The 27267-nt window shown below is 42.8% G+C and overlaps 1 protein-coding gene and 1 long non-coding RNA gene across 3 annotated transcripts in view; one reads left to right on the forward strand and one right to left on the reverse strand.

Annotated features, from left to right (window-relative positions):
- The window catches only part of LOC102694275 (leucine-rich repeat and fibronectin type III domain-containing protein 1-like protein), an 84336-nt gene extending 60341 nt beyond the window's left edge, over positions 1-23995 (forward strand). The window contains exons 2-5 of one of the 2 annotated variants that reach the window (XM_015340885.2): positions 12513-13877; positions 18236-19289; positions 21865-21918; positions 22853-23995. In XM_015340885.2, the coding sequence (XP_015196371.1) occupies positions 12523-13877; positions 18236-18737 (1857 nt within the window). In that variant the 5' untranslated portion in view covers positions 12513-12522 and the 3' untranslated portion in view covers positions 18738-19289; positions 21865-21918; positions 22853-23995. The remainder of the gene's footprint in view (positions 1-12512; positions 13878-18235; positions 19290-21864; positions 21919-22852) is intronic. The other variant, XM_069186322.1, reaches the window with a different exon arrangement.
- Positions 23996-25266: 1271 nt separating this feature from the next.
- LOC138227694 (uncharacterized) lies at positions 25267-27021 on the reverse strand. The gene is made up of 2 exons (XR_011185089.1): positions 26882-27021; positions 25267-26008 (listed from the first exon to the last, which is right to left on the reverse strand). It is a non-coding gene; the product is annotated as an uncharacterized lncRNA (long non-coding RNA).
- Positions 27022-27267: the final 246 nt, after the last annotated feature.

A 27267-nucleotide genomic window follows, 5' to 3' on the forward strand; every position in this document is an offset into this window, starting at 1 on the left:
CAGTATGTGTTTTACAACACTTCTGTACAATTACTACCTCTTTCCAACCACAGCTCTTAATCCAGAATTGTTTTTCTTTTTAACACTTTCTACAAATGGATTGATTCCCATCTCATTTGCAAACCATTTCCAGATCTGAGGTTTCTGCAATGATCAATAAAGCGCTGAAGTCCTGAGGTATAAATTAAGAAGGTCAATTATCTATTTACAGTAGGAAACATTGCACCACTTTTTGTTTTTGCTGATACACAGAAAAAAAAGGGAAAGATTTAGAAGGAAAAACGAAACGTTCAACAATAATTTAATTTGGAACCTTGCCCAATTTTCTTTGCTTGTCAAAAAAATAACAAATTGCTTTAAATATCCAATTGTGAGTGGGAGTAAAAACCTTTAATGTTTCAACATAAATGGATTGTCCCATTTGTATACTCCAGCTTACTGACTGCAAACTGCTGTGTGCTTTATAGAATCCAAAAACACAAAGGAGCAACACCCTCAGTCCAGCACAATTCTTTAATCCAACATGACTGTGCAATGTGTAATTGAACCCCATTACATGTCCACTCAGGCCTTGAAAAAGTTATTAGTATCATTACAGCAGGGCTACACAGTTATTGCTATCACTGATCTATTCAAAAGTAATACAATTAATTCTCAAATATAATTATGAAATTCTAATGTGTCACTACTGCATTATGTTCCAAGACAACAATGACGGCACCGTTTTTCTTTAAATCTCCAAAACCGACATTGAAACATGAGCCTATATACCAAGAGAATAATGTGCAAAGTAGCATTTGGATCAATTCGCCTGCCACATTCAAAGCCGGGGGGGAAAAAAATGAAGAAAAGATTGTTCCTTTGCAGGCTTCCAACACCTCAAAAAGGAAAATTAATTTGCTGTATCCCATCTGCTGTATGATAGAGCCAAAGTACTGTGACATTATAACCCGCATCGCTTCAGGGTGAGCAGGAGAAAAGAGCAAGCTGGGAATTGGCCTTCTGGCTAGCATCTGAACACCGCCATGCAGAACTGAAGAGCACAGCATCAACTACAAAAACTCGAGCATCCAAGTTATTGTCTTTCCTTCCACAGTAGACAGAACAGGGAGTTCTCATGGCTCTATGGGAGACTTCTACGTGCGTAGCTGCAAACAGGTAACACTCCAGCGCTTTCAACCATCATTAGATGGCAATATGATGGACGACAGCCCTAAGATTGCAATCAGTTTTTTAGTCTTCGTTTTGTCAGAAGGCAAATATAGGAACAGGAGATATGGACCCAACGCGAGGCAGTAGGTGGAATGTCTCCGAGATTATTCCATACCAAAACCTAAATGCGTGGCAAAGCCAAAATCTAGGAGTCGAGTTAGGGATTCTATAGCCGAGTGTGCAAGTATTTCCGGAAGGTAACCAAATCCAAACGCGAAGCAAAGCCGTGGTCCGGGAGCAGAGCTGGGGAAAACTAGAGCCGAGAGAGACGAGGAAGGTTTCAAAGGGAAAAAGCCAAAAGGACGTTTACGGGTGAGCTCGGTGAGGAGTGGAGTGGGAGGGGATAAATAGAGTAGAGTGTGTGGCATGGAAATCGATTAATTAGTATGTAAGCGTTTGCGGGGAGAGGTGCTCGTGAGAGGGCAGTAACATTTAATTGTATGCCTGCAGTTTGTGACAAGTTTTAGGATTAGATTAAATTAAGCTTCTTTCCTTAACTGACCCATACAGTTCCCATGACCACTCAGAGCGCTTTACCGGTAATGGGGATCCCCTCCACCACCACCAGTGTGCAGCCCCACCTGGATGATGCGACGGCAGCCATAGTGCACCAGTCCTCTCCCCACACATCAGCTCTCAGTGGGGAGGAGAACAGAGTGATGAAGCCAGTTCAGAGATAGGGATTATTAGGAGGACATGACTGGTAAAGACATTTTTGGAGGGAAAATGGGAAAAAGGGCCATGGGGGAAATTTGGCCTACACACTGGGGTTACACCCCTTCTCTATTCAAGAAACACCCTGGGATTCTTAAAGATCATGGAGAGGTACAACCTCGGTTTTACATCTCATCCAAAGGATGACACTTTTTTTTACTGTATAGTGTCCACATCACTCTACTAGGGTATTAGAACCACACAGACCACAGGATGAGCGCCCCCTACTGGTTCCACTAACACCTTTTCCAGCTGCAACCTTAGCTTTCCTATCTAGGTACTGGCCAGGCTCACACCTGTTGAGTTCTAGTGGGCTGCTAGTTGTGGGTTGCACATAGCTGCTGCATTAGGAAAGCCTCATTGCTAATAGTGAGAACACCTTGGCAAATGTACTTAAGAAAGAGAAAGAGAGAAATCTAACAAGATTGATTTACATATCTACAATAACTAGGGGGATGTCCTGAGGTTGGTCAATACCTCAGGTGCTGCACACAATCCCCCCTACCCTTCTCCTTGAGATTTTCCTAGCATCCGATCAAAATCCAGTGAACACAAAGCACAGCCCATTCATCGCTGCTCTCCAAGGAAAGGGAACACAGACGATGACTTTGAAATGCCCGAATCCAGAATCCCAAGGAGCTCCACCTGGGACCCATCCCTGAAGATGACTGGTGTCCATTAGTCAGGGAGTCCTTTGCTGACTCCCGGGGGTGATGAGCAGGAAGCATAACTTCTTGCTGAAATGACACCATTTTCAACGCCAGGAGCTTAACGTGAAGTAAATATACAGTAAACAGCTGAGCCTTAAAAGGAAAGGTAGTCATGATGATGATGATGATGATGATGTGCAATCGCATGCAGCAACATTAGAAGGAGTGACAAGTCATTTTGCTGCTGAGGCACAGCAGCTGTGGGGCAGTACAAACTTGACTTCTTCTACCGGTCTCTTGCTATTTTTAGCCGACAGTATTAGTCATTAGTTATTGCTTGGAATGAGTTTCTAAAAGGTTGCCTCATGTTAAGTGCAACAGAGAGCTGATGTTATTTCCATATAGATGGGGGAGGGGTGAGTTTGTCAGAACCTGGCACTTACTGACATGTCTGGGAGTAGAAGGATTCCTCTACAAAATGTCTTAATTCATTACGCTTTGAGCCGAGAGCCATGCATTGAGCGGAGCAAATTTTGTCATGATTATTTTACTCCTTTTTTTTAGTTGCCCTTCTCCAGCTGCACCGTGTCAAATAAGGGTTCCTTTAGACGAGCTGAATTCAAGTCACATCTGCGCACGCCTGTATATCATTATTACGGTGAGCTGCCCTGTTCCTTCTGAGATTCTGTCATCAGAATCCCAATGGGGTCAGAATTCGAAGCAATAAGATAGCAGCAAAGTTATTTCATTTCCCTGCTGCTGTTCCTCAGCCCCAGTTACTTGAAGCCACACACACACACACACACACACACACACACAACCTGGTGTTTAGAGGTGGGTTTTGGATACACAAAATTTTGTAAATATCGTATTCAATTGATATTCCTTTGGCTCATAATTCAGGTTCATTCAGCTAAAGGCATCCAGGGCATAAATCCCAGGGCAGCAATCTATTTTTGAAAGTTTGGGATCAATTTGTTGTGTACTGTGCATCACTTGGCCAAAAAAACAGTGAAATCTGTAACAACTGGCAATTTAAATGTTTAAAAAAAGAATGCCTGGAGCAACAGTGACGTTTTTGAAGCAGAACTCTAGGTTTAAAGAATGCAAAATTCTAACTGTGTGCTAACCCAGGCCAAATACAGGCATGAGTGTCAGACTTTTACATTCAATTTTGGGATAAAGGGAAAAACCTGATTTTATTTGCCTTCAGTGTCTATTTGAGGTTCTGCTCCTTTAGGTGTTACAACACTGCAGGCAGTTAATTTAGAATTTTAAACATTTAATTAGCAAGCCTGGCGCAGAAGGTAAAAGAACCAACAGACACGACACCGACCGGTCTAGAAAGGTTTACTCTCCGGTCTGCTGTGGAGAATTAAGAAAATTAACTTGCCTTCTAGCTGACTGGTTCGTGCACTGATGTAGAATAGTCACGCACAGCAAGCAGGCACCACTGCACACCGCTGTGTGCACATTTTTCAAAATGCCAGTAACACAGTGAGAGTAAAACACTGACACCTACATTACAAACACACGGATATTGCTTTTCCAACATCAGAAAATGATTGATAAGCACTCATGCGGTGCAAATATTAGAAAATAAATATTGCAGTTCAGCACCTTTCCAAGCACTTAGTAATTGTAATACTTTAGGCTTTTTTAAAAAAAGGTTGAGCTATTTTGCATTAGGCGGGCTGTTTTTCAGGGAGATAATGTAGCAGGAGCAAGGCATACCCCCATCCACAATTTCTCACAGTCTTTCTGCATTGTAGACATTGAGTGGGTGGAATTGCCTTAGATCACAGCTCAGAGAAAAGAAGGAATCGCAGAGTTTGCATAGTGTGTTTGATTCAGCGGTTCACCATCAGTGTCAAAGAGAACTCAATATAATTCAGTAATACAGCACAGTAATACAGTAATCCTAAGTACAGAAGTGTGTACCCCAAAACACAATGGGTATGCCCCTCATCCACACTAGCAGTATAAAATATCAGTTTTCTTATTGTCTACATAAGGCCAAGCTTACCAGATACTACTGTCTTTGGGTGCACTCAGCTTTGTGCTTGGAGATACGTGCTTAAATGTATTACGTTCCTTGTTAACCCTTCTAAATGTTCATGCTCACGTGCTATGAAAAGCACAGAAAAGTGTCAAAAAGACCAGTGAAATCTAAGTTTAAACAGAGCTCCGATGAGGACCCGGGCCATTTCACATTGTGAGGCCCCGTCATTGTTTGGGAAAAGGGGTAAAAAATATTTGAATGTAATGAATGGCATGATGGCAAGATTAAGGCGGCCATTTTGAAACTCCTAAGGAAGGGTAGATTCAGCACTGAAAGGGAGACGTTTTTTCACAGCCATTGAGATTAGTCCAGAATCGCAGTATGTGGTAAAAGTTCCACATTCAACTCAAGTCGAGAAACACGGCCAGAGGGTTGAAGTGGGGGATCCCGCACCCTTGGCTGAGGTGAGGCCCCCCTGTGAGGTAAGGCCCAGGCCAAATGGCCCCGCTGGCCCCCCTCTTGTAGGGCCTGAGTATAAACCTGCTAATACTGTATGTGGCACAAATTCACTGAAAAACATGACACATTGAAGTGAATACACCGGCTAAACATGGTAAAATCAATTAAAACAAAACTAAAACTGGGGGTTTACTACATAAAATGGTCTGAATGTCTATCATGTTCTTATAATGTACTTTGAAAGTTCTGCCAAAGCACCATGTGCCACGCTAGTCTATTATTACCCTCTGAAGTCCCTGAGCAAAATCCAGAGGGAACCTATGACTTACTGTACCTGACTGACCTGACAAAACAAAAACAAACCTAAGAGACAGAGCTAAGAGTGGTTAACGAAATAAGACATATTTATTCCATTTTTTTCTGTCACAGAGCAGGATCACACAAATAAGAGCTCTTTTGGGTCTCAAGTCAGAAGAGATGTTGATGTTGATCCTGTGTTGAACCCTCTTGTTAGGAAAGTGCAGACAGGAGGAGGGAGCTGTTAAATGGACAAAGAAGAGTCTCTGTCTCCACTAATACAGAGAGAGGCAGCTAAGATCTAAAGCTGGCGTGTGATAGCAGTGCCCTTCAACACCCCTCATCCTTCCTCCTCCTCGCCTCTCAGAAGAGAGTGAAGAAAGGCTTTCTGGCTTGCAGGTGCGCAGGCTCCAGTAATTGTAAATCAAGCAGAGAAGGAAATTGTTTTGGGCTCAGCGCATGTTCAGCATGTGTGTGCGTCCGCGGTTCGGTTGATTGTTTTCTGTGTGGGTGGAGCAGTAATGTACTCACTGGGGATGGTGTGGAGGATAAGAGGCAGACAGAAATGACACTGTCGGGTCTGCGCCACCTCCCTGTCTGTCTCACTGGAGCTGGCACGATGGAGTCGGGCTACACCCCCGAGCCAGGCAGCAAACTGTGATGTGTCTTGGCACCTTAAGGAATATTTCCCTCAGGTGTTTAGTATGGGGGAAAACACAACAGGTTAAGGAAAAACATTAAATAATATTAGTGTGGAAGAGGTAGAAGTGATAAAGGAACTAGAGGTACCTAGAAAACAGAACCCAGTGGGATCTACTTAAGGAAACAAGACATTACTTAGAGACAAGTAATAGGTTTATTCCATGCTGGAAAAAAAAGAAGAAAGAACAACATTTCGGCATTTCAGGTGTGAGGCCTTCTTCAGGTGTCACACCTAAAGAAGGCTCCACGGCCGAAACGTTGTTTTCTTTCTTCTTTTTTTCAGCATGGAATAAACCTATTACTTGTTCCTTTGCAGCCTGCGCATGCTGATGCAGCTCCCCACCTGAACTATTACTTAGAGACTATTAGTAAAACTCCATCAGCAGAAACTCCAACAGGGGTTAATACCCATTGACTGGAAAACTGATCATGCTGCACCAATCCACAAGACAGGCAAGAAAACTGAACCAAGTAATTATTGATCAATACGGCGTGCTTCCATCACATGAAAAGCTATGGAATTAAACAGGAATTAACTCACATGGATTTAGAAAAGGCAGGTCTTGTTGAACTCGCTTGTTGGAGTTTTTTTTAACAAGCCACAGTAGTAATGGATAGAAACAGAGCACACAATCTGGTGTATTAGGCTTTTTTAGCAGGCAAATCACTCAAATGCCAGCAATTCTCATTCAATTAAATCAGTACAACACAGCGATGAAAAGGTCTGGTTTGCTGTTACTTTGCAACCTCACAAGAATCAGACTTTAGGTCAGTGTATAGAATTGGAGCTAATGTCTCCTCTAATTTCAAAATATCAAAACAAGAGCATTATTTATGAATATAAAACGTTAAAGAAAATGGCGGCTTTTTTCCCACGTGTACACAAACTTTGATCACCTGCGGGACAGAATCCGTAGAATGCAATTGCCATTTTTTTAATTACCCTGCCTAAGCTTGGTGACTAAAGCAAGTCGAAACAAAGAAAAAAAGACATTTCAGTACTTCATGAAAAGTGCTCCGATTCGAATGTTAGATTACTTGGCCTCATTTACATATTGTATACATGCCTGATCAAACGCAATAAAAACAACACTAATGCAGCGAGCTGGAGGTACCACCCCTGACCAGAATGCAATTAAGGGGAAGGATTTAAGAGCTAAAAGGCAGGGGAGTTTCAGTCTGCTGTTGTGTTTATGCAGGGGGGAGAGAAGCTGCAGTCTGATGCCGAGACCCTATTAATATACTGCGTGCTTGTGCCCTGGGCTGTCTGCGCTCCGATACTGCTGTGAATTGCAGATGCCAGCGCACACATCTGGAGAGGCGCTCTGCGATCACGAGACGCAACCATAAAGCGGCGGTGGCGAGAGTCACGCGGACGCGAGGCGAGCCTGGTGCTCTGTCAGCGCTCATTTAGTTTGGGTTAATTGAAACCGAGCGAGAGGGGAGTCGGAGTGAGGGGGAGTCTGTCCAGGATAAGGCGAAAGGGGACTGAGAAACAAGGTCATGACAGGACATAATCACAGCTGTCAAACTCGTTAACTGCTTTGATGCCGAAAATTTACGGAAGTTACTGAATCTTGAAAAGTTTTTACACTTCATTTGTTCATCTTATTAACTCCCTCCAAGAGCACGCATGCATTTCCATAAATTATCTATTGGGCTGCGAGAGAAGAGGTGGCTGCAGTGGGGGTTTTTTTTCTGAAATCATCTGAACATGAAAAAGTAATAACGAAATGATTCCCTGCACAATCATACCCCCGTCTTGGCGGGGACGCGTGTTTATTACTTTGTCAAGTAAATGTCTACATTTTTAAGAGATTTCTCGGATTTTTGTCAGCACTGTTGACAGATTTAAACAATTTTCTCCCGTGGGGCTCTTTGCAGAAAATAACAGTAACTGTAATCAAATAATGGATCGGCCGTACTTGCTAGTTTTCACACACCGAATTTGCAGCACATTTCACAGGCCCAGTCGATTTTGTTTAATGTAAGACAATTACACAAGTACTTATTTTTCGGCACTTGTAAGCATTTAAAAAATTCCAGCTTTTGAACTAATGAGGTGGTTTCGCTTTTATTTTTTCACTTTTAACACCATAAACCAAACCCTACAGCTTCACAAAAGACAAGTACAAAATAAATATGTAATACTGTACTTTACAGTAACAAAGGCAGCACAAAAATCTGTTCTCTTTTTTTCTAGTAACAAGATAGGGTGACCTCTCCCTTCAATTAGGCAGTATGATCATCTTTAGGAATGTTTCTTGATTTTTAAAGTTGTATAGTTTTGTAATGTTTTATTCTTTTCCCATAGTGCAAAATGCCTTAATGAAATTCCTCCTCTGTGGCTGAATTCATTAATTTTCCACTGACTTCAAAATCTGATTGTTCAAACTCCAGCTGAATACACTTCACAGGAGCCATGAACCAACGCAAACTCTTTAATATGCATTACTTGTCAAATTGAATAGACGCGTAACCATACCTGCAGGCAACACAAATAGGACGAGCCGCGCGACTGTGTCAGGTGATCTCTGGCATGGAGAAATATGGGGAGCGCAACAAACTGGGATGGAGTGATAGCAAGATTCAAAAGCCCACTGCAACCTGGCGAAAGTGTTCTTCGAGCAGGCTCAACCAGCAAGGCGAGAGGCTTTGTCTCTCCAGCGGGTGTGTAACATGGCTTCACCTGCCGGGGGAGACAGTGTGAGAAAGGAAGAGGCTACAGCAACACAGAAACAAACCGCAGTTCAGCTCCATGGATCAGTAACAGTCCCCACCCATACTTCACAGCAACCACACACAGAGCATTATCATCGAGCAGGAATCCCACTGATTTGGCCAGTCAGTGTGAAGTGTGCGCGTGCGTGCATGGACTAAGAATTGTGAAGGACACAATGCTACACAATATTCCTGCTAAACCCTCTTATAATGAGGCTGCTGTGAGGAAATCTGCTGGTATCAATAGTCTTGTTTTTTTGGGGGGAAGTCATTGAAAACGTGTAAGACTCAGAAAAACTCACCTAACTGGGCCCAGGGGACGTTTTAAATCACAGTGAGCAAATGTTTTACTGGTTACGTGATGCACATCCAGTATTTTCCACATACAGGAAAATTAAAATAAAAATGTTGGATGTCTGGATTCCCACTGCAGCTTGCTTCTGGCTTAGCTCTGGAGGCATGCTGGTGGACAGGAACGTCTGGTGGTGGTGGAGGGGAGTCCCCATTACCTGTAAAGCGCTTTGAGTGGAGTGTCCAGAAAAGCGCTATATAAGTGTAAGCAATTATTATTATTATTATTATTATTATTATTATTATTATTATTATTATTATTATTATTGTCTGCAGTACATAACAAGAAAGTCTGAGTTAGGTGACACAAAACTTCAGGAGCATTTTCTTCTCAAATAGCTGTTCTTTTAGCTGTTAGCTGTTCCAGCTTCGGTGGTGAGCAACTAATTCTTTCACGTTAATGAGAGTCCCCGAAACCAGCACAATAGACTCACAGCCAGAACACAAAGGGAAATGCGGGAATCTGTTCAATTGCCACACTACTGGACTTCATTAGAACTGGCTGATTCACACACCTGTAGATTGCTCCACAGCCAACACACAGTTCTTTCCTTTCTTACTCTTCAGCATGGAATTAAACCTCTTCTTGTCCCTTGGCAGCCCCCTGCTCTAATCTCTGCACATGTACTGACTTATTTTGCACTTTGGAGATCCAAGTTGTTTGATCAATTATGATGACATGAATGCCTCTTAATGTCTCCAGCACCATACCACTTGAGAAAGGCGTTGGATTGATCCAGATATGCTAAGAGCTAAGAGCTTAGGTGGAATGAAAACCTGCTGCATTAATATTGTACCACTGAATAAGAATAAGTAGTTTCCACTTCCTGCATATGGACCAGTGGAGTGATGACATTGTAATACATTACAATAGGAATCATGATAATCAACTGTGCAACATTACAGCAAGACTTAACGAAAGTGGTTGTACTAATGTTTTTTCAGTCAAAGCCAAGATTTGTTTGCTAACAGTTCCCACTCACACAGGCCAAGCAGTACATCCCATTGGTCCCTCCTGAAATGTGAAATGAACAGGTTTCCTCCTAACTTGAAAGCCAGCAGTGGGCTGTCAATTTTCAGACCCGTCAATAGCTGCCGGTTTTCCAATAAGCTTAAACAACACGCTATTACATCCTTGGAAACACATTCATTACACTGGCCACCGCTTAATAACAATCCTGAATCCCACAGAAGGAAACAGTTTACAGATTGCATAATTTTAGGGAAAGAGTTATGGACCATACAGTACTTTAAGATTTGTCAGGGTATCGGTCCTTGGTAGCACGTTCTTTGCTAAAACATGCATCGCTCGCATATTTACAGATAACCCAATCAACTGCCCTCCAAAAACAGCTTCCCATACCCAGACTTTCTCTTATTCTGCCTCCTCGCTCACTCCTATTGACAAAACTGAGCTTGAAAGAGGTGCTTTGCTTGGCAGGGGGTTTGCTGCCTGGAACTGGGAGCAGTAGGTCCGGGCATGTTGCTCAGGAGAAATGTTTACCTGCTTACACAAACTGATATCTGAACCACTCGATTTTTCTCTGCAGCCAGTTCGGGGTTTAAATGCTCATTACCTTTGGGACCTCAATCTATCCCTCTTCTTCACCTTCACTGGCTATTATTATCTGCAAAGAATACACACATTTGGAACTGGCAAAGCTGGTTCCCAGTCAGAAATCCCCCACCCCACCACCTCTTCAGAAGCTCTTTTGCAGTATCTGCTGCACAACATGCCTAATCTAATACTTCACAGTGCATCTGCAGTCAACACCCGAAATCACTGTGTGGGTTTTAGATCTTTAAATTCTGCTTATTATTTCTGCTTATTAGACAAATGCTGGTACCACTCTTTAACTGGCATGTCAATTTTTAAAACATCAGAACCGCAACTCACTGTGCTCCAACTGGCCTGTTCCTTCATTACCCTTATCACCACTTCAATATTTAATCAATTAATTAGTGTCTTTTGTATCATTTTATTAATCTACTGTTAATGTGATCTGTATATTCTGCCTTATCGGTCAAATTAGCAATTCATTTAAGATAAAGCTAAATAAAATGAATTTCTATCAAAAATTGGATGTCTCTTTCTTCCTCATTTGGTTATAGGGTTTTTAAGCAAACTTACTAAGTTGAAACAAATTGCAATTAAATAAAACACACAAAGCATGCCATCAAGTTTGTAATAAAAGAAAACAAAATGGAAGTACAGCTTTAGTACAGCTACTTACTAGCATAATCATAGCAAGCAATGGTCCTATGTTTGATACCTGCAATTTAAAGAAAAAACAAAACATTTATCAAACCTCAATTTTCCCTGTGGATAAAATGCCACTGAATTCATTTGCTACAGTTTGGGCAGATTGCCCAGAGTGAAAATAATGGCATATATATTTACTATATGTAGTTTTGTAAACCTTAATCTGTATAATTAATTTGGAAATCCCCTGCTAACCTTTACTCACCATTACTGTATTAACATTGTGTTTCTTTTGTTCACCATCATGAAATGACACTCTGTAGTACAAGAAAGCATTAAGAAACTAAATACCATTCATATACAAATCTGTCACATTAAGACAAGCATATCTGCTGCTAATATTACAAAGTGATACAATTCCATTGTGTTTTGGAGGGTTGCTTATTTGATAATAATGTGCGCTGCACAGCACTTATTTAGCACAATTAAAATGGCAGGTGTATGAGTGTCTGAAGGTATTCTTCAGAGACCACACTAATTAGACTATTAAGAAACAGGGATTTCACCAATGTGCCTTCCTGTTTTGGTATCACAGCTGTGCTGACAACTTTGAGAAGTCCAAATATTTTTTCATATTGGTTCATTACAATAAGATCAAGTGTCATCCCAGTCACCGTAATGTGGGTATGGACATATAAGAGAGAGGGTGTGTGATAAATTATGAGCCTGGACTCTCTCCTTCCTCCTTTCATTTGTTTGAGAATACTGCCTTCTCCTGGACTCCAGCTGTAATAGCACTACAACAACAGTGTGTGCCAAGATTTTGATTTTACTGCTTTCGTCAAATGAGTGAGTTTTCCTTTCTTAAAAAATGTACTGTTCTCTACGATGACAAAAATGGCAAAAAATGGCAGTTATTATGAGGCATTTTATTTTTATCATAAGTAGCTTTGTCTAGAGAAAGTAGTATGCACCATGTTATTTCTCGTGTCACAGCATTCAGTACAAGACTAATGTGAAGTCCTTGCTTGCAGGCAGTACCAGTGACCATTATTCTGAAACAGAGAGGCAAGCAGGCTCTGGCTTGGAAGCATAACATACACAATGTGACAGATCCCAAAGCCACTGTCTCAACTTAAGAGATTTTTTTTTCTAACTCTCTGTATTGCTTTCTCACCACATCTCCTCTCTGTTTGTCCAGGAAGCTAGCAATGGAGAGACTGCTCATCTGCTTGGTCATGCTCAGCGCCCCAGCCTCTGCCATGCTCTGCCCAAAGAGATGCATGTGTCAGAACCTCATGCCTTCCTACACTGTGCTCTGTGCCAAGACTGGGCTCCTCTTCGTGCCGCCCACCATCGACAAGAGGACAGCGGAGCTGCGGCTCATGGACAATTTCATCACCACTCTGAGGAGAAAGGACTTTGCCAACATGACCAGCCTCATCCACCTGACCCTTTCCAGGAACACCATTAGCCAAATAATTCCCTACACCTTCTCTGACCTCCAGGAACTACACGCGTTGCACCTGGACAGCAACCGCTTGACCACCCTCAATGACAGCCACTTCCAAGGACTCATCAACCTGCGCCACCTGATCCTCAGCAACAACCAGTTACAGTCCATTGCCGAGGGCTCTTTTGAGGATTTCCTGGAGACCCTGGAAGACTTGGATCTGTCCTACAACAACCTGGTGGACATTCCCTGGGATACCATCAGCAGGCTGGTCAGCGTCAACACCCTCAGCCTGGATCACAACCTCATTGAGTTCGTCCCCGAGGGGATCTTCTCCAACCTCCACAAGCTGGCCCGCTTGGACATGACCTCCAACAAGCTCAAGAAGATTCCTCCCGATCCCCTCTTCCTCAGGATTCCCGTTTACGCCAAAACAAAGGGATCCCCCCTGTCTGCTCTGGTGCTCAGCTTCGGGGGGAATCCTTTGCACTGCAACTGTGAGCTGGTGTGGCTCCGGAGGCTGACCAGGGAAGACGACCTGGAGACTTGCGCCTCGCCGCAGGAGCTGATGGGGAAATACTTCTGGACCATCAAGGAGGAGGAGTTCATCTGCGAACCACCTATGATAACCAGGCACACCTCCAAGATGTTTGTCATGGAAGGCCAGGAGGTGAGTCTGAGGTGCAAATCCATTGGGGACCCAGAGCCGACCATTCACTGGGTCAGTCCCGAAGGCAAGCTGATTGCCAACACCACCAGGACCACCTGCTACGAGAACGGGACCCTGGACATCCTCACCACCACCATCAAGGACTCCGGCATCTTCACCTGCATTGCCTCCAACGCGGCCGGAGAGTCCACTGCCCCCGTGGAGCTCATCGTCAACCCTTTTCCCTATTTCAACCCCAAAATCGAACCTGAGCCGGGACCCTCAGACTTCCCCACATCCATTAAATCCAATGTGACCAACTCCAGGCAGGACCAGAGGGTCATGGTGACCGAGGTGACGTCTTCGTCAGCCACCATCAAGTGGAACCCCCAGAACCACATTCCAGGGATACGGATGTATCAGATTCAGTACAATAGCTCCTTAGACCGAATCCTCATCTACAGGTGAGACAGCTCTTCATTATTTGGACAGAAGTGAACAGATGAACAAAGGTTGACTGGAGAGCATTGGTGTACTAAGTTTCCTGTGCATGCACTGTCGGGTTACAGCAGCCACGTGACACTAGAGAGGTTCTGATCACAACAAAAATGTAACACTGCCAAAAAGTCAAAATATTGTTCCATTTTCTCCCAAGAAGTACTAATAAGTCAAAACAAACTCACAACTTTTGCTTCTCATTCCGTTTTAACTTTTCCCCGAGTAAACATCCTTCATTTGAACACTGAATAATTCTAATGCAGAGTTTTTAGCAGTTTTAGTGAGACTGTAAACTCCTAATACTATGTCCTAGTCATAGGCCTCAAGCACTGCTGCAGGGAGAGAAATGCACTCTGTTGCTTTGCAGGTGAAAAGTTTGGAATAAATAAGTGAGCATACTACAGACTGACAAGGTATTCTGAGTCCAACCAGTATGTTACTGGAATTCAGAGATCATCTGTATTCAAGTTAGGACACCAGACAGTCAAAAACATCAAACACTTGAGTCATCTTTGGTATGTGTTGCCTTTCAGTCAAAATTCAAGGGCTCTTTTTCAATTCCCTTTGCTTTAGCGGGCATACAGCTTTTCAGTGTCGTGGGTTACCATAACAATCTGATCCTGCTATAGCCCCTGCTATGAGTTTAATGTAGAGGAAAAAAGGGCCAGCGTACCACTTTCATTACTGTCATTATTCATACTGACACGATATTACAGAACAAATGCACGCTCACTGTAATACCTGACATCTGTTCTGGGTCCAAATGTTCACTAACGTGTAGGAAGATAGGAAGAGCATAAAAAAGATTGCAAAAGAGAGGAATTCACTCCTGCACGTTTGATCAGACGTGACTTGCTGATGTGAGCCATTTCGCGAAAGATTCAAAGAGACTAATCTTCAACAGCATGGCAGGGTATTTGTTTTTTCCAGACATCTGCAACCCTTTGTGTAAAGCAATGTCTCATTATTAAATGTCTTAAATGGGGAATGAACATTTATTTAAACACAAACCTAAAAAATCTAAACACAAACCCAAAGATCGTTAAAATCCTATCGTAAAAGAAACAGAAATACACATTTCTTCAACCACAGCAGCCCTGTTGTTTCTCTCCCAGAGCTGCGACAGTCTTGAAAAGCAAGGAACTGTATCCTCATTCTGTTGCCTCTCCTCTCCACACAGCCGTTATACAGAAATGTTTAAAAATACCCTTTAGGTCACACAGCTCCACCTGGGATCTGGAAAAAGACCTTGTCTTTTTTTTATTTTCCAGCGAGGGGGTGGACTGCAGGCAGTTGAATACATCACATGAAGTTAGGCTTGAGCATTTCAGATTAGACAAATCCCTCTTCCTCTTTGTGATTCTGACATTTTTGAAAGCAGTTAATTAACGTGCTGCAAAAGTAGTCAACTTGTCCACTTTTTCATTCTGGGGGAGCTGTAGAATTGATCTCAGACCTGTTGTACTGATTGCATTCGCTACTTTCAGAAAACAGAAAAAAAGGTACTTATCCATCTTTCAATTAAAGACAATAAGAAATAGTACTGTTGCAATTCTACACCACTACAGACTGTAATAATATAATTATCCTCCAGCTTATCCCCAAGGGCAATCTAAAACAGCCACTTAAGAAATCTAATTTCCTTTAATTATGCTAAAAGCAGCACACAAAAGTCAAAAGGATTCGTTTGAGGAAATTAATGCAATCAAAACTGTGCTTCATAATCAATTAAAAATATATACAATCCTTAGAGGCTGTTGGATACCAGAAAAGGCCACTGCTGTTTATTTTTTGTTGTTAGAGAAGCTTGGAGAGGAAAGCTTGTCCCTGACAGATATACCCAAACCAGCCTACATCTTTCTTTTGCTCACAGTGAGCAGCAAATTAATTAGCTCTTTGCCTCTATGTTCCAAGCTACCCATTGGTGACAAGCTAGTGAGCAGTAGTAATTATGCCCCCGCCACTAACTCTGCTAGACAGCTGGATAGCTGATTGCAAAAAGTTCCTTGACACCATGTGACAGCTTCCACAGTGCAGCAACACTGATCTGAAGAGCTGCCACACTCAGGGTCAAGGCGAAACGTGCCAGGCCCCCGCACTCCTCTACAAGCATGCCTTCATTAAGTTATTTTTTGGTTCAATCTTAAAATGCTGTTAATAGGGGGTTCAATACAAGCCGACCCTGAAGCTGCACTGCAGTCCAAAAGCTTTCTGCAGCACTAGCTGGAATATGATCAATCTTGCCCACAGCTAATTGATTAACTGATTGATGAAACCAGCTGTAGGCCATGTCAGATGCTGCATCTTTGAGATTGTTCTCTTCCACTCATGTCAGTCTTAACCTAGCGGCTGCAGGGAGGCGTCACAGAAAAGTTCACATAGGGATCTACTGCCATGAAAATATGCAGCTGGCCAAAAAGTCAGGATCTGTGCCATCAGCTATATTTACACTGTCACCAGACGAAGGACTGCTGAGCTGTCACTTACTTGATGAGGGAGAATTTGAAGAGCCCAAAAAATCAATCTTGGCTCACAGGGAAGGCTGTGAAAAGATAGGGCCACTCATCAAAGTGTACTGAAAATCAGGTCTGTGGCCTGCTATCATACAGTGACCCACAGTGAAAAGTTTACACCAGCAAAGTTCAATGTTCGAGTTCAATTTCACTCAACGTGGGTGATAATGTTCCTTCTTATTGCTAACATGTTCGGTCTGGGGTACCCAGACACAGGAGAGGAAGAAAACTCCCCAGCAAAATGTATTCACTGCAGGAGATCTCAAGCAAAAGCCGGATTTCTTATTGTGAAGTCTGTGCAAACACATTCCACCACTAAATAGATGTGCTTTCTCATGAGGCTTCCATTGAACAGACAGTGGAGGTGAGAAACGACAGCTGTCAGATACTATATTGGTTCTTTGTTTACATGAAAGTGAAACCGGCTAAAATCTTTGAAGAATAAAGAATGGTACATTAACCGCTATTTCTCTTTTCTTGTTTTTAGACCATGGTCCAACTTAGATAATGATTTTCATGTTCTTGAATACTTTGCCAAATATTGAGGAGTCTGCCTACTGAGATTTCTGATTCTGCCTGTTTTCTATAACCGCCTTGCCATTTACTTTCAAAGTGTTGATAAATAAGGCCCGTTGAACTTCAGGGACCAGAAAAGCAAACAGGGAAAACAACTGCTGTAGGCTGCAGAAAGCATATCAACAGTTCACGTGCCAAGTCCCCTGGGCAAGACGCAGCAAACACAGCACACAGCACACAGCACACAGCCTCAGGTGGATGTCTTGTGAGGATCAAGCCAGAAGAGCCTCCCACTACGTGATCAGCAAGTCAGACTTGCTAAAACCCTGAATGAGCAAACAAAGCAAGTTTTCAGGCAATGAATCATGCATTCCTTCACCTGCTTAATAATCCAATAGAAAACTCCTCCTGCTGGTCACTTATGAAAGTTCACCACAGTAAACTTGCTCCACATTGTTTGCAGTTTTCTCAAGGTTTTAACCCACACATTTAGTTTGCTTCAGCACCGTTAGTCATGGTTTGCATCAAGATTTACCATGTATTTCCCATGCTTTCACTGTGTTTAACTGAACATTACTCTGTTTTTACCTTAATGGCTTCTTAGAGTACAGCTTCTTTGTGTTCTAACCATGCCGCTCCTAATATTCCAAAGTCTGCTTTGCTTTTCTCAAGTCCAGAAGCTCCGGGCATTCGCCACAGATCCTAGATCCACATCTGTATGCAGCCAAAGCACCTTGGGTTGCAATGTGCCTTTCTAGAGGCCAAGAAGTCTCGTCTCTAGTCTTTGCATAAAAACAGTGTGGGTGATTTCCCACCAGCTCAGAGCTGCTTTTTCTTGCAAGAATCAATTTTTGTCTATTTTTTATTTAGTTATAATCTATTTTTATTTTAGTTTGCATGAATCACCTTATGTATCTGTATCCAGGGTGGACCAACCTGGGCCTCAGAGAGCCACAGCAGCATGTCTTGGGGTCGCTCTTAAATCATCAGTTTTTAAGAATTTGGATCTGTTTCATTTCTGCCCATTCAAGCCCTACGAAGTACTGTAGATGGCGTGAAATGAAAATACCACCATCCTGTCCTTCTCAGGGAGCACAGATGGACAATCCTGACGTAACTGAATCATTTGACTTCCTCAATTGATCAAAGCTCACTTGCACCAGGTTCTTACAAACTGATGATAGAAGAGGGATCATAACATCTGCTGGAAATCCAGGACCAGGTGTGGTGACCTCCAATCTGGGGAAACTGTAAACTCGGGTATTGACTGACCGTTGCCTTGCTCTTTTGCTCAGAATGATCCCTGCCTCCGGCAATCTGTTCCTGCTCAGTGACCTGGCCTCCTCGCGGGACTACGATCTGTGCGTGCTGGCCGTGTACGACGACGGGATCACCTCCCTGACCGCCACCAAGCTGGTTGGCTGTGTGGCCTTCACCACTGAGAAGGAGTACAGGCAGTGCCGCTCCATCCATGACCAGTTCCTGGGCGGCACCATGATCATCATCATTGGGGGCATCATCGTGGCCTCTGTGCTGGTCTTTATCTTCATCCTGCTCATGAAGTACAAGGTGTACAACAACCACTACAAGCAGAAGCAGGCCAAGGTCAGCAACGTCTGCTCCCAGACCAACGGCAGCCATGGGGGAGGGTCCTCCTCTTCCTCGGGTAAACTGGCGGAGAAATATGACGTTCAGACTCAGGAGAGCTACGGCGGCACCCTCAAAGGCACCACGGTGGTGGACTTGAACCCCAATTACGGGAAAGCAGTTACCGAGGACGACGACGTATCGCAATAACACAAGGAGATCCGTTGGTGCTCAGTTTCCTGCTGCCTTACGAAGGATTATCGGGTGTCCAAGGTGAGGTCTGTGCTGACGCAAGACTTTTGAAAGACCGAGAGCCGAGCTCACATGCTGACCTGTAAATGAAACAGATCAGAGCGGGAATCGGTTTTGCATCCTCCACAAGGGACAGCTCCCACAGAAGAAACAAGCAACAGCCCTATTTCCATGCTCCATCAGTCTTGTAACATGAGACGAAGGGAATGGTCCCAGGACACAATCTCTGTGTGATTTAGTTATTCAAATCTGCCAAGTGATTGAAATAGTAACAAAATATTAGTTGATTTTCCAACAGATCAAAATAATTCAGATTCTGCTAGGTTGCTCTCCTGGGAGAGATGATTCGCCCTGCACTGACAATGCACAGCTGCAGTGATTCATCCCAGAGGTGTCTCTTAAGTCTTTTAACATTGATTTGCCTGAAAAATTGTAGCATCCTGCTTTGGGCTCTTCAAGCACTATAAAATGGTGGATTATATAAATGACGATAAATGAAGGCATAATCAGGTATTCTACTGAATTCTAAAAATTCTGTTTTTTTCTTTAAATCTGAGTCATGTCAAGCCTGAAGTGAATTTTGAAGATCGGCCCTTGCCGAGTTTACCAACACTTCACGAGGCAGGACAAATGCACATCTATTTCTGCATACTGTCATTCCAAAGCTTTTCCACCAAAGCAAGAGCTTTTATGCTTTTGCAATAACATTTTTTAAAACATCAGGCATAAGAAGAGCTCCTCTCTACTTGGGATATCTAAAAATAAAAAAAGTTTTTTTTAAATCCAGCAACTGTTCCTCAGTTAATGTATCCAAAACCACTTCAGTCCTTTCAACAGGTTCATCTTGCAGTGTGACCAACAGTGATGCTGGTACATAAGATACTGTTTCTGTTTCCTAATAGGAATGAAACTCAGGCTTGCTCCCTAAATTCATGAATCTTGTGATTTTACTTTTTTAAGAGGTAATAGTTTCCCTATTGTTGAAAGGGAGTGAAACCCTGCTGTAATGGGGAGTCAAAAAAGACAAAAAGCTATTTATTTATAAAGCTATTTGCCATATCGCCCTGCCACTCACAGCTGGCAACCCACTCAAGCTCAGCAGGTGTGAGCCTGGTCAGTACCTGGATGGGAGGCCTCCTGGGAAAAACCAAGGTTGCTGCTGGAAGAGGTGTTAGTGGGGCCAGCAGGGGGCACTCAGTCTGCAGTCTGGGTGGGTCCTGATGCTCCAGTACTGTAAAAAGGTGTTGTCTTCTGGATTAGATGTAAAACCAAGGTCCTCACTGCACTCATTAAGAATCCCAGGGCCTTTTTCAAAAAGAGTAGGAGTGTAACCCCGGCATCCTGACCAAGTTTCCCCCTGACCTTTACCGGTCACGGCCTCCTAATAATCCCCATCTTTGAATTGGCTCCATCACTCTGCTCTCCTCCCCACTGAGATCTCATGAAATTTAGCACTGAGTCTCTGAATGCAAGGGGTGTCACACATGACATATCCTTTGTGACAGTGGGGGAAAAAAAACTTTTCCAAAAAAGTACTGTGACACATGAGAGAAAGCTGCAGATCTGAAAAGCAAATTTGTTTCCAAGTGTGAAAGAAAGGGGAAACAGAAAAGACTAAAACAAGGTGAGAGAATACATTAAATCAGACTCCTTTCTCAAACTCCTGCATTCTCCTGAATCAATAAGTTGAGATACAGCATCAAATTCAGTAAGTGCATAATTGTCATAAAGGAGTGATGTTATGATTAGTTTAAGTAGTTATTATTGCAAATATCCAAATGCAGGATCAAAATATCTATCTTTTGATCTGATCTCTATCTTTGATCTTTATCTTCCATCCATTCATTTTCTAACCTCTTCTTCCAGTACATGGTTGTGCGGGAGCCTGAGTCTATCCCAGCAAGCAATGGGCTAAGACAAGGTACACACTGGACGGGACACCAGTCCATCCCAGGGCAGACACGCACACCGAAACTTAATCTTCCCTTTTATTAATTAGTTAATTACAGAGTTACTTAAGCGTATGTCATTGTTGAAGCTGACTTAAGTTCATAACAGTTGCAGAACTGTTCAAATATGTTGTGGAAGTTATATAGGGTAGAGTGGTACAAAAAGGGTTTTAAGTGCAACACGCTGCAAATGTTGACAAGGATATATATTGTGGCGGCATTATAGTCCCTTATTATAATTTCAAATAGTGCTTTTAACAGCAATCAATTCAAAGTGCTTTACAAAACTTACAAAGCATAATGCACACAATGAAACTGAAGAAAGCCAATGTAGATACAGAAGATAAACATCAAAAGAAGCGTCTGAAAAGGGTTTCAGGCTGCTGAATTTAAAAGAACCCAGTGCTGGCCCAGATGAGCGAGGCTCATATGCAGAGAAGTAATCATGTAACTTTGCCATACAGGACAGCCAAGCCAAGCAGCACCTTGAATGTGAGCACTAAATTTTTGAACATCACCTTGAAACTTGACTATGACACAATAAGGGATCCTAGGCAGGCATGATATCATCTCTTTCCCCCAAACCAGACAGGACTCAAGATCCTGAATTCTGAGCATATTTTAACTAGATGTGCAGTAGAAACGCCTTACAAGCAACGGCTGCACAGTAGTCAATCGTCAAACAAAAGAGGTTGACGTGCAAGTATCAGATGACTGACAGACAAGTTGGTTTTTCAGCTACAGACACAGACAACACAGGACACAGCCTGGCCATCACACCGAAAAACAATGTCTTGACGAACTTCTGCGCACAAAGGTCAAAAGTTAAGCCAGGAAAATTCTTCATCAGGGCCATTAATTGACAAGGTTCCTGCTCTGGTACTTATGTTACTAAACTCCTCCGAACTGTACAAGACCCCAGTCTTTTCACAAATAAGATGCATCAAAATGAAAACTGTATCAGCCCAGCCTTTATATGAAAACTGAAACTGCTATCTGGAGTTTAGTATTTAACCTGCCTAGAAAAGGTAATGCAGACCAAGCATTTTTAGCATTCAGAATTCGATTGTGTGGTTGGTGCTCACTTTGATATCAGGGCTGAAGGCCTTTGTGTTTTGTCTGTTTGTTTCTTTCAGATCCTCATGCAACTCAGCCAAGTTGACTGAGCTCACAGAAGTGAAGATGAAGCGGTAGGTGTGAATATAGAGTGGGGTGGAATGCGCTTGTGTTACAAAAATATTGGGACCATGCACATTACCTGCTATAAAGTATTAGAAAAAAAACCCACAGAAATAGTACTCCAGTGAGCGGGGCTCTGTTCTTGAGTGGTCTGTAACAGCACTTGCCATTTACAGTTAACAGCATCCAGCTAAATATTAATCTATAAACTCTAATGGAATAGGAGTTTGGCTAAAACTGCACACCAGCATTGATTATTCCATTGCCTGGACTAAACTGTAGAGGACTGCATCTCAATCGTCATGCAATGGTGTAGATTTAATAAAAGAACTGTAACAGAATGAATAGCAGCTAAACGTAGGTTCAGGTATTATTAAAACATTGATCCGCATAGCAACCACAAATTAGAAACAAATGGGTGTCACACCCTCTGCAGCCAGAGGGCGCTCCTTCTCTGTCCTGTCCCTAGTTTCCGGTCTGTTGTCCTTCCGGTCCCTCTCTTTCCCTTGGGCTATATATTTCTGGGTTTTGCACTCTGTCCTCGCTCAGTATTGACGTTCGGATGTCCTGAGACCCGCCTAGCACCAGGGCGCCCCACGTCCGCTCCCTGAGGGCACAGGTTTCTATACGGCATTCCTGAACTCTTAGCACTAATGAGCCTGGGCCTTTTTCCCGTCTCGCCGCTACGCATATGGGTCTTTTCCGCTCTCCTGCTCCCCACGGTTAGTCCCTTTGGACGTCCGTGACAATGGGTTGATTTTCATTGGTTAGATGTCTAACGAAATATGATTCCTAATAAAAAGCTGGTATCTAGTTTTATGGTGGGCAAGTTGTAACTGGCAGGTGGATCGAAGTTTTGAATGAATTCCAGCCTTCGTATTTTTGAAACCTATTTAATCTGATGACATCCAACAAGTTAAAGAACAAATGTTTGTCTGTCCCCAGGTGAGAGTCCTGGAAAGGATAAAGAAGATTGCAGGATGAGAATAAAACGTTTCTTCCGGACCTCTGGGTTAGAGACAGAGGCTGTCTTACCCCACACACCCCTGCCTTCTGGTCTCATGAAACTCCTCCACCCCTACAGGTGCGGCAACCCAACACATCACCAATGTTCCGGTGACTGCCGATCTTTTCCACTGCATTCTAAACACAAGCAGAAAAAAATAAAGAAAATCATCCCACCTTCAGGAATACACCTCCTTCTCATCTCTCTGTCCGCGCTGAGGAAGACGTAGATGGAATAGGATATAGTTTTGATGCTGGTCTGCGCTGGCCTGGCTGGAGTCCTTCTGTTGTCAAGCCATTATGCAAAGGCTACAAACTGAATGCCAAGCCAGGAACAGCTAAGAGCTGTGGATCAGGATAACTAACTTGGCCAAGAAAAGGATCTAAAATCTACTTGTGAATCACATTCAAGTGCACATGCACTGAAGAGGCTCTGGAAGAGCATTTTACAGTGTAGCACAAAGTGAATTTAGGGCACTTTATATGGTTTGATTGTTTTTTTGTCAAGGTCGCTATCACACAAACAGAAGAAAGGAATAATAAAGGTTTCTGTGGGGCAAATGGTTTTGAGCAGCTCCACCCCAGACTTATAAATGTGGAACATGTATGAAGTTTCATCTGAAGTGCGGCTGTCGAAAAAAAAAAGTCTCACAGCTTTGTTTACCAACCAACCAACAAAGACTTTTTTTGTGAAAATGAACAATTGGACCCAAGCACTTTGTGAAACAAGCAGAAATGTACATACAGGGGCACCGGACTGGGGCATTAAACTGTGTTGCTTGTTCTGACTTTGAACTGTCAGTCTGACCCTTTTATAAGAAGCCACAGATGCAAATGTAACAAAAAACACAATTTTCTACATACTGACAGGCAACCAGATACAATATGGACAGAAGACAGTGACATTTTTTAAGACATTGACTGTGTAAGTATGTGGATGTGAATTACACCTTTGACCATTTCTGATTTGGTACAGTATCTGTATTTTTTCTTTCAATTATAAAACAATAACAATCACAGATTGAATTTTATGCTTTCATAGGTATAAGATGTGGATTTATATAGAATAAAATATTTTTCTATAGCCGAGTTGTTACAAGCCTGCTTTGCTTTGATGTCGTGATCAGGAAAAGAAGGTGACCGACGCGCGGGTGCATTTTAGGCCTTCACGCTTGCGCTGTCTGCAAACTAAGCAGCCACGCATTTGAGATCAGGACTTGCTGGAGTTGCTTTATCTCTTTACAGTGTAGGGTAAAAATCCACTGGAGACCTTTTTGCTGAGCAGAAAAGGAGTTTATTGTATATTTGGCCAAAGGGAAGCACCCTCCTTGTTATTAGAAGGCCATGACTGGTAAAGCCCAGGGGGGGATTTGGCCAGGGCACCAGGGTAACACCCCTACTCTTTTCAAGGAATGCCCTGGGATTTTCAATGGCCAAGGAGAGTCAGGACCTCATTTTACATCTAATCTGAAGGATGGCACCTTTTTACAGTATAGTGTCCCCATTACTATAATGGACCACACATGCCACTGGGTGAGCTCCTCCTGTTGGTCCCACTAACCTCTTCCAGAGGAACCTCAACTTTCCCAGGAGCTCCCCTCCCTGCAGGAACAGTTTTGACTGCAAAAAATAGGAACAATTTTGATTTTTTTTTAAATATTTCAAAAGATCCAAAAGCATATGTATAAATAGTATATATATTTCTCATATAATACTTTTGAGTTGAAAAAACATAATTGGTCATTTAATAGTACTTCGGTATTAATGGACACACGTTTCCGCCTTATTAGTCAATTAAACAAGGAGTTTAGTGTAGTTGATTACGGTTGCTGCTCCAGAAAAAAAAACTGATTAAAATTATTGCAATCGCCTAGTCTATCCACTAGATGGCGACAGTGGCTTTACAGAGAGCCGGCAGCTCCACAGCGCAACACCTACGTGACCGATCCGCCCAACGCAACAGTATTTGAGGGAAGTGCTCGCGTTGAACAGATACAGAAAGGAGAATCGAACGGGTGTACTGTGATTTTCGTGGATGCAAGCTCTTATTTTGTAAAGACAAATGGAACACCGCCTCCAATGCATAACAGATAGAATTGCATACATTAGAAAATAAATCTTAAAAGCGTCTTTGTGCGGATCGGAATGAAGGTGCCCAGCCATACCGCCGAAGCAGACACCCTTAGCTAATTTCAAGAAACCTAATGAGATCACCTGATAGGCTCCTTTAGGTTCTTCAACTCCGAGAGATCCAGGCGTACGTTTCAGTCTGATGTCCTGGTGTTTGCAGTCATAGCATAAGCGCCGAAGTGACGAGGGGAATGTTTGGATATTAATGTTAAACGGCAAGGCTCTTTTAAGAAATACATTTTATTAATAAAAATGTTTTTTCGCCGGCTGTATCAGAACATTGGTCCATTTGTGCAATCCTAGAGCAGAGCAGGTCTTTACACCCGATGGCATAGACGCAGCACATCTGACATCAGTATTTCACCCCTGAGTAATTCAGTGCTCCAGTGCTGAGGGCTTCACAGCAGCAGATGGCAGTGGAATGCATCCCGTCTGCAGAGCTTTCACCTGTCGTGCACTTTAGAGATCAGCAACTTATGGAGAAGAAGAGACCAAGTTTCTTTTTTTTCCCAGAATGTGATAAACAAATGACTAGAAACAAATACACTGCTGTGATGCCGGTAATTATAAAGCCATGACAATTTTCCCATTGTGAACTCTGCAGCAGGGATTCCCCTAGTACTTTCTTAGGTACTTGTGGAATGCTTGAAAGCCAATTCTTCTTTCTCCTGAAAAGTCCAGACTGACAACAAGGCAGAAAAGACAAAACCATGTCACTGGTGCATAGAGCTCTGCTGCTCGGCTACAGAGGGATCAGCTCCAGACCTGCATCTGATGGGGGGAAATCTCTTACTTGCCATTTCCTGAGTCAGCAAATCCTCACAACTCCACAAATTAAAACCAAAAAGAAAGTGAAAGATTCGTCTGGGAATGAGCTTTTGGATTTACCACACCAGGCGGGAGCCAGGTCATGTGTGATCCATCGCACATGAATTGAATTGAGTCACCAGCAGTCTGCTCCTGCACCTGGAATTTATCAAGGGAAAAAAAACACTGGCAACGATGCAAAAAAACGAGCAACAATGATGACTCTCACCATGAAATAAAGACACTGAGACCGTGCACTAGTGCATTAGGAGTAGTTATATAATACTCTTCCAGCAGGTTGGCACCATGTTAACAACTAAATATTGTTACAACCATATAACACTAGGATCATCTAATCCTTGGCTTTAAAGAACATGCTGTTCCCAGTAGCTGGTAGAACTAAATCTTTTTAGTCTCAAACACGGTAGAAAATTGCAGAAGACCCTCGCCTGTGAACTTCTTTAAAATAAACAGTGAAACACGAACCAGGGCACACAACTGGAAAGTACGAGGAAGTGCTGTTAAAACTGAGAACAGCAGGCACTTTTGTATGCAAAGGGCTGTGGGAGTGTGGAACAAGCAACCTTGTGACATTGTCAGAGCTCATGTCCTGACGTCTTTCCAAACCCAGCTAGGTGAGACCTTAAATTAGCTACAAGTAACCAAACGATCTAGTAAGGCAATAAGAGCTTGCACTCATCTTGAGTCATTATGATTTCACAGGGAAACATGGTTTTAAGTCTTTGCAAATTTATCATGTAACAAAATTGGGTGTTTACAAGTACCAGTAATTCACTGTATTTTATTTACTGACAGTTATATTTAGAGAAAGAAACAATGAAAAATAAAAACTCCTTTTGATGCTATTACAAATGGCTGGAGTAGTGTACTGCACAAGCTGGGGGGGTCTAAATATTCTACATACTATGAAATGTGCAGCCTACAGGGAAGATGCATTTACACACATGCCGGATGCTTTCATTTTAACACTGAACCATGTAAGGCCTTCACACTCGAGTCAAGCATACTAACCCAGCAGAGATGATCTGCACCTTTTCCCAGGGGGACAATCCGACATTGTGATCAACACATCACTGACTTCACTGAACCTGCCAAACAGAAGACAACAGGATGTGAAAAATGCCCCCAAACGCTGGGACACAGAGCCCTACTGCGACGAGCAGACCTGAAGAATTGCTGTGAAATTCCAAGAACAAGATGGAGGTGATACATTTGCAATTCTATTCCATTGCCTGTCTTGGTGCATGACTGCGGGCCCAAGGCTGAACGTCTATTGCCATAGCTACACACCTCCAGCTTAGCATTTTGATCCGGAGGGGCTCAACGTCTTCTAGAAACCCTCTTCTAAGAACTCAAACTCTCTCATAATTAAAAAAGACAAAAAAGAGGAATTGAAG

This window comes from Lepisosteus oculatus, chromosome 3 (assembly GCF_040954835.1).
Source record: "Lepisosteus oculatus isolate fLepOcu1 chromosome 3, fLepOcu1.hap2, whole genome shotgun sequence".
NCBI classification, from domain to species: domain Eukaryota; kingdom Metazoa; phylum Chordata; class Actinopteri; order Semionotiformes; family Lepisosteidae; genus Lepisosteus; species Lepisosteus oculatus.